The sequence below is a fragment of the Sceloporus undulatus genome, chromosome 2 (assembly GCF_019175285.1).
Source record: "Sceloporus undulatus isolate JIND9_A2432 ecotype Alabama chromosome 2, SceUnd_v1.1, whole genome shotgun sequence".
Lineage (NCBI taxonomy): Eukaryota > Metazoa > Chordata > Lepidosauria > Squamata > Phrynosomatidae > Sceloporus > Sceloporus undulatus.
In genome coordinates, this window is record NC_056523.1 from 135,676,113 (window position 1) to 135,682,283 (window position 6,171).

General features: G+C 41.6%; 1 protein-coding gene across 1 annotated transcript in view; it reads right to left on the bottom strand.

Moving 5' to 3' along the window:
* The window catches only part of MGAT5B (alpha-1,6-mannosylglycoprotein 6-beta-N-acetylglucosaminyltransferase B), a 311,177-nt gene that overhangs the window by 105,722 nt on the left and 199,284 nt on the right, over positions 1–6,171 (bottom strand). Inside the window, exons 6-8 of the mRNA XM_042455871.1 lie at positions 3,990–4,160; positions 1,448–1,612; positions 1,100–1,269 (exon numbers count right to left, since the gene is read on the bottom strand). Of these exons, the coding sequence (XP_042311805.1) occupies positions 1,100–1,269; positions 1,448–1,612; positions 3,990–4,160 (506 nt within the window). The remainder of the gene's footprint in view (positions 1–1,099; positions 1,270–1,447; positions 1,613–3,989; positions 4,161–6,171) is intronic.

The window sequence follows — 6,171 nt, forward strand, 5'->3', positions numbered from 1 at the left end:
TGTTACTTCACCCATCTTTAAGAAGTTAGTCAGTTTCTTTGTTCCCTTGTCTGGGAAGGGAGCATTGATGGGGCCCAACCCCAACAATGGCTACTAGCTTACCACCACATGAGCCAGCTTTTAGGAGCTCTTGTAACCAAGTATATCTCCTTTTCTATCCCAAGATGGATTTCCTGAGAGATTTAACATGTTTTGTGTTTGTTTGTTTTTACTTTACAATAGCATCCTGAGTAATAATTCCTGTCTTTAACAAAAGATCTTATTACACTAGGCTTGCTGCTTAATATAAATATCAAATATGCCTACAATTTCTGGGTGCAATCTGGCATTTTCAGCTGCTGGTTTGTTCTTCCTGGAAGGGGACAATGTAGTTTTTCCATGGCAGAAGACAACTGGGGCCAGCATTCCAAACTTCCTGTGTCTGATTATATGAGAACTAAATGCAACAAAGAGCAAGACTTTCTCTTCCTTTCAGATTGATAATACCAAATGTTCATGATGGTGTTGATATACAGGTTGATTCTCCCTTATCTTCAAAATCCAAAATTGTCCACAGGAATGGCTGAGATAGTGAGACCTTTGCTTTCTGGTGGTTCACTTTACACAAACTTTGTTCCAAGTACAAAACTATAAAAATATTGTGCATAAAATTACTTTTGGGCTATGTGTTTTACCCACACAGTATATACAAAACATAAATGAATTTAATATTTAAACTTGGATCTCATCTCCAAAATCCAAAAATAATCCAAAACACTTCTGGTCCCAAGCATTCCAGATAAGGGAAACTCAACCTGTATAATTGTTACAGAAGAAGAGGAGAATGAAGGAGGAGGAGGAGGAGGAGAAGATAATCCACAACCTTATCCCTGATTTCATGTGGTTCCTATAGCTTTTTTTAAAAATGGTAACTAACAGGGGGCCAAAAATCCATTTTAGAAATAGAAATAGGGGGAAAAAAAAGAATAGTGGAGGAAGGCTGAGGCAGGGTTCCTCTGACCAACCAAAAGACAAGCAGTGTAGCAATGCTTGGACAGGACTTGTAATCTCTTTCCAATCTATAATCACTTTTAAGATAGTGTTTCATCACCAAACCTACCTTTGGAGTTCTTTCAAGGAGACTGTGATTTTCAGGCTATGACCAAGGATGAAAAGGACAGCTAAGATATCTGCCCATTGAACCATCTCTCCCAATGGGCCACCTTTTAACACACGAGGGCTGAAAACATCTCCCGATTCTTCTGTCAGGAAGCCAATGTGGATCAAAATCTGGAGGAGGAATGGGAGAGGAGGGGCAATGATGTCTCAACATAGAGAGCAAATTGGGAGAGGGTTGTTAAGAAAATGAGACAAATTCACAGAGAACACAGCAAGCCAAACATTTCACTCTGATCATGCCACCTGAACAGTGGACAGTTTGATTCTCAAACAATTGACCAAGTTCTACCTGTTTCTGGTCTCTTGGTTTGCCCTGCAACTTTTCTTCTAGTTGATAGGAAGCCCTCAGCCACTGGGTGGCCAAATGCCGGATCCTTTTCTTCATGAAGATCAAAGATTCCTTGCCGCTGCCGATCAGCTCCAGGAGGTAGGAGAAATCTCTCTGAAAAGCTGCCTAGGAGTGTGGGAGAGAAAGCAAAGAGACTATGCCAGTTAATGCAAGGTCAAGGATCACCCAAAATGCACTCTCTTTAGTTCTTTAGGCCTGCATGGGTCACATACACAAAGTTTTTTTCCCCCTCTCTCTCCATTACCTGTGTCAATATTTTGGATTGAAGATGCTTTAGATTAGGGCTACAGAACACTGATCATCATCATGTTTAAATATATGAAGGGATGTCATATTGAAAGGATGAAGCAAGCTTGATTCCATCCTGCTCCAGAGACTAGGAAATGGAACAATGGATGAAAGTGACAGGAAAAGAGATTCCACCCAATAATTAGTAAAAACTTAACAGTAAGAACTATTTGATTACTCCCACTGTGGGAGAATCCCACAGTGGGAGAAATATGAATCCTGGAAATAAAGAAACAAACAAATAGTGGGATATGCTGCCTCGGAGGGTGGTCCTTGGAGGATTTTAAACAGAGGCAGGATGGCCATCTGTTGGGAGCAATTTGTGTCTTTCTGCTGGCAGGAGGTTGCCCTGGATGGCTCTTGTGGTCTCTTCTAACTCTGTCATTCTACAACTCTATAAAAATACATTGTGCCATGGAAGCCATAGATGATTTCTATGTCAAAACAAGACAGAGCAGACTGACATGTGTCTATTTAGGGTTCCAGGCAACCAGACAACCATATTCTCCTTCAGAATATTGCCTCTATCCCTTATTTTTCTATCTTTCACCCCACAACAGACATTAAAATCAATTAGCCATAGAGGATCCTCAGTTCTCTATCGGCTATTTTTGCAAGGAGTAGATTTCTGTTATCCAAGGTTTCCCCCCATGAATATTTTCTTGTACTTCTGCAAGCTTCAGAGTTCTCCTGAGCATGCTGATACTCCCTCTTGGTTTTCAGTTTCGGCTACTATCCTATCATCGCTCGCTAGCTCATTTTGTATTAGAGGAAGTGATGCTCCAAGATGCTCAGAGGACAACAACCTCAATGTAACATTGTATCAAGAGACATATTCAAGCACTTTCAAAATAGACATAAAATAAGTATGTCAATTTTGCCTTCCAGGTCAGTACCTTAAACTTCCTCCAATATCATCTCAGCTTGGAAAGTAAAATTGATATAGCTAGTAAATGCCATAGAAACTTCTAAGAAGGGACAACTGCAGCATTTGCTGGGGGTCTACTCAGTTATTAGGTAATTTTATCTTTAATATATAATGATGTTATGGACTAAAGGAAAAAGGAAGGCTGGAATCAAGGAGCAATGCTTCCCATCCTTTCCTCCTGAGTTAGGTGGGGGATAAAAACTTTTAAATGCAGATTTTATCACATATACCAATCTCCTCCTCCTCCTCCTCCTCCTCCTCCTCCTCCTCCTCCTCCTCCTCCTCCTCCAGGGAGTGGGGGACTGTAGCTATTTGAGGAAGACATAGTCCCCAAAAACTTTCCCCTTTCCCTCAAGGCATTCTTTAAGGAAAAGTGGCAGTACTAGCACCAGTCCAACAGAGTTCCAAAAAGAGTGTGGCAACAAGGAAAGGTATAGATTTACAGTGAGTCAGACAACAGTATCATGGATTTTAAGAACTTCCTTACCAGACTTAAGGAAATTACTCTTTCAGGCCTTAAGATTTCAGAATCTCTGAGTGGCTGTGCTTGTTGGAGGATTCTGGCAGTTGTACTCAAAAATTTAAATCTTCCAAGCTGTATTCCTTAATTGCATTTAGCCCAGTCTGAATGGAGGTAGAAAGTCCTGACTAGTGGACATGAAAGCCCATCAAAAGATTGCAACAAGTATATTGTGCATTTCAGTTGGCTAAGAAAGATATCATTTTTGTTTGGATTTGTTAAATGGCCAACACAGCTACCCCTGCACATTTTCCTCCTGTCCTTCACATATTCAGCATCAGCAGTGGCTTTCCTGATGCAGACATTTTGTTTGTTTGTTTACAGAAAGACGTTCTGGTACAGCTTTTCTCTTGGCATCCTGCAGGCTATTAGTATTTTCTGAGCACATTTAATCCAAAAGGCTTCAGGAGAAAACAGACAGGTGACTGAAAGTCAAACAAGATGTTAAGAGGAATGCATATTCCCACAATAAATCCAATGAAACTACTTTCCCTCTCACAACAGCATCTCCTCAGAGATGTGTGCCTCTGCAATCTGACTTGCAAATAGTAAGCCTGTATTTAACTTACAATGACCAGCCAGAAAACAAAGAAGGCCACATGCAAACTATTTGGATGGGGACAATTTCACACTATGACAAACAGGCAAGTTTCACCACTTGAGGGAGCATCTCTGTTAAAAATGTGATAAAGCCTACTATGAACCAGTGTTACTCACAAGCACAGCCTGAATCCTGCAAGTCTCACCTGCACTCGGGGTGGTGGCTTTGTGGAAGGTGTAACTGCAGTCTGATTTCGCCAAGGCAGCACAGGGCAAAACCACTCAACTTCGCTGAGGTAGATGAGGAATGAGCATTCTGTGCCATCCACACCAAAAAATGCATAGCAGGGGTCTGATGTCCACCTGGCCCTCATCCACTGCAAGACAAATGGGTTATCAGGCAAGCCTTTAAAAATGTTGTAGTTTAATTAGTTTTTAAGTGAAATAAATGGTACCAAGCAATCATTGGCTTAACATCTGGATTTATGTCAAGAATTCCTCAAGGCTGACCTAGTCTTTTTGGGGACTATTCAGACTACATTAAAAACCAGATTTGAAAGCGATTCTTCCACGTGAAGTTCATATTGGGCCCGATTCCATCACAATCCATGTCGGGGCTTGCACAAGGAAATGTCCCTTACACTGGGGTATCCAGATTTGGGCTAAAATCCATCTTTTCTCAAAAGACCCAGGTTGCGCGAAATTTGAACTTGCCTTCGATCATGATCAGGGCAAATTTAGGGAGTGATTAGGGTCAGGGGGCGGGCAGAGGTCAGAGCATTCCCTCCCATCATCAGAAGGGAGGGGGAGGAGGAGGAGGAAAGAGCCAAAAAAGGGGGAATCTGGATGCAAAAGGTGACAGGAGGAAAGGGGGAAATCCGGGGTGACTTTTGGGCTGCAGAGGGCTGTCAGAGAGAGGTGTGGGGTGGAGAAAGTGATGAAGGAGGAGGAGGAGCTATACAAGGGGATCAGCTATTTTGGATCTGATCCTAACCAATAGAGATGACCTAGTTAATGGATTGCAAGTGGTGGGATCCTTAGGTGGAAGTGACCATGTTCTCCTACAGTTTGTTATACAATGGAAAGGAGAAGCCAGGCTTAGTCAGACACGCATTCTAGACTTTAGGAAAGCTGATTTTAGTAAACTTAATGAAATACTGAGTGTGATCCCATGGTCAACAATACTAAAAGAGAAGGGAGTTCAAGATCGGTGGAAGTTTCTAAAAAGAGAGATACTGAAGGCACAATTTCAAACAGTTCCAGTGAGGAAGAAAAATGGGAGATGTTTCAAGAAACCAGGATGGATGACTAAAGAACTTTCAACTGAGCTAACTTTTAAACGGAACGTGTATAAGTAATGGAAAAATGGGGAAATCACCAAAGAGGAATTCAAAGAAATAGCAGGCATGTGTAGTGATAAGGTCAGAAAAGCTAAAGCGCAGAATGAACTCAGGCTTGCTAGAGAGGTTAAGAACAACAAAAAGGACTTTTTAAGATATGTCCGCAGCAAAAGGAAGAAGAAGGAAATGGTAGGGCCACTGCGTGAAGAAGATGGCAAAATGCTAACAGGAGACAGAGAAAAGGCAGAATTACTCAACACCTTCTTTGTCTCAGTCTTCTCACAAAAGGCAAAGGGTGCTCAACCTGAGGATAATGGAGCTGAGGACAGATTAGGGGAATTTCAGCACAGAATAAGTAAAGAGATAGTAGAGGAATACCTTGTTAATCTAAATGAATTTAAGTCTCCAGGACCAGATGAACTACATCCAAGGGTATTAAAAGAACTGGCAAATGTAATATCGGAGCCATTGGCAATAATCTTTGAGAACTTCTGGAAAACAGGAGAGATCCCAGTAGACTGGAGGAGGGCAAACGTTGTCCCCATCTTCAAAAAGGGGAAAAAAGAGGATCCAGTTAGTCTGACATCAGTACTAGGAAAGATTCTAGAGCAGACCATCAAACAGAGAGTCTGTGAACATTTAGAAAGCAATGCCATAATCACAAAAGGTCCACACGGGTTTCAGAAAAAGAAGTCATGCCACACAAACCTGATCTCTTTTTTTTTGATAAAATTACCAGCTTGTTAGATGAAGGGAATGCTGTGTATCTTGATTTCAGTAAGGCCTTTGACAAAGTTTCCCATGATATTCTTGCAAACAAACTTGTAAAATGTGGGGTAGACAAAGCAACTGTTACATGGATTTGTAACTGGTTGACCGGCCGAACGCAAAGGGTGCTCAACAATGGCACCTTTTCATCCTGGAGAGAAGTGACCAGTGGGGTCCCACAGGGCTCTGTCCTCGGGCCAGTTCTATTCAACATCTTTATCAATGACAAAAACTGGGAGAATACTTATCAAATTTGCAGATGACACCAAATTAGGAGGAG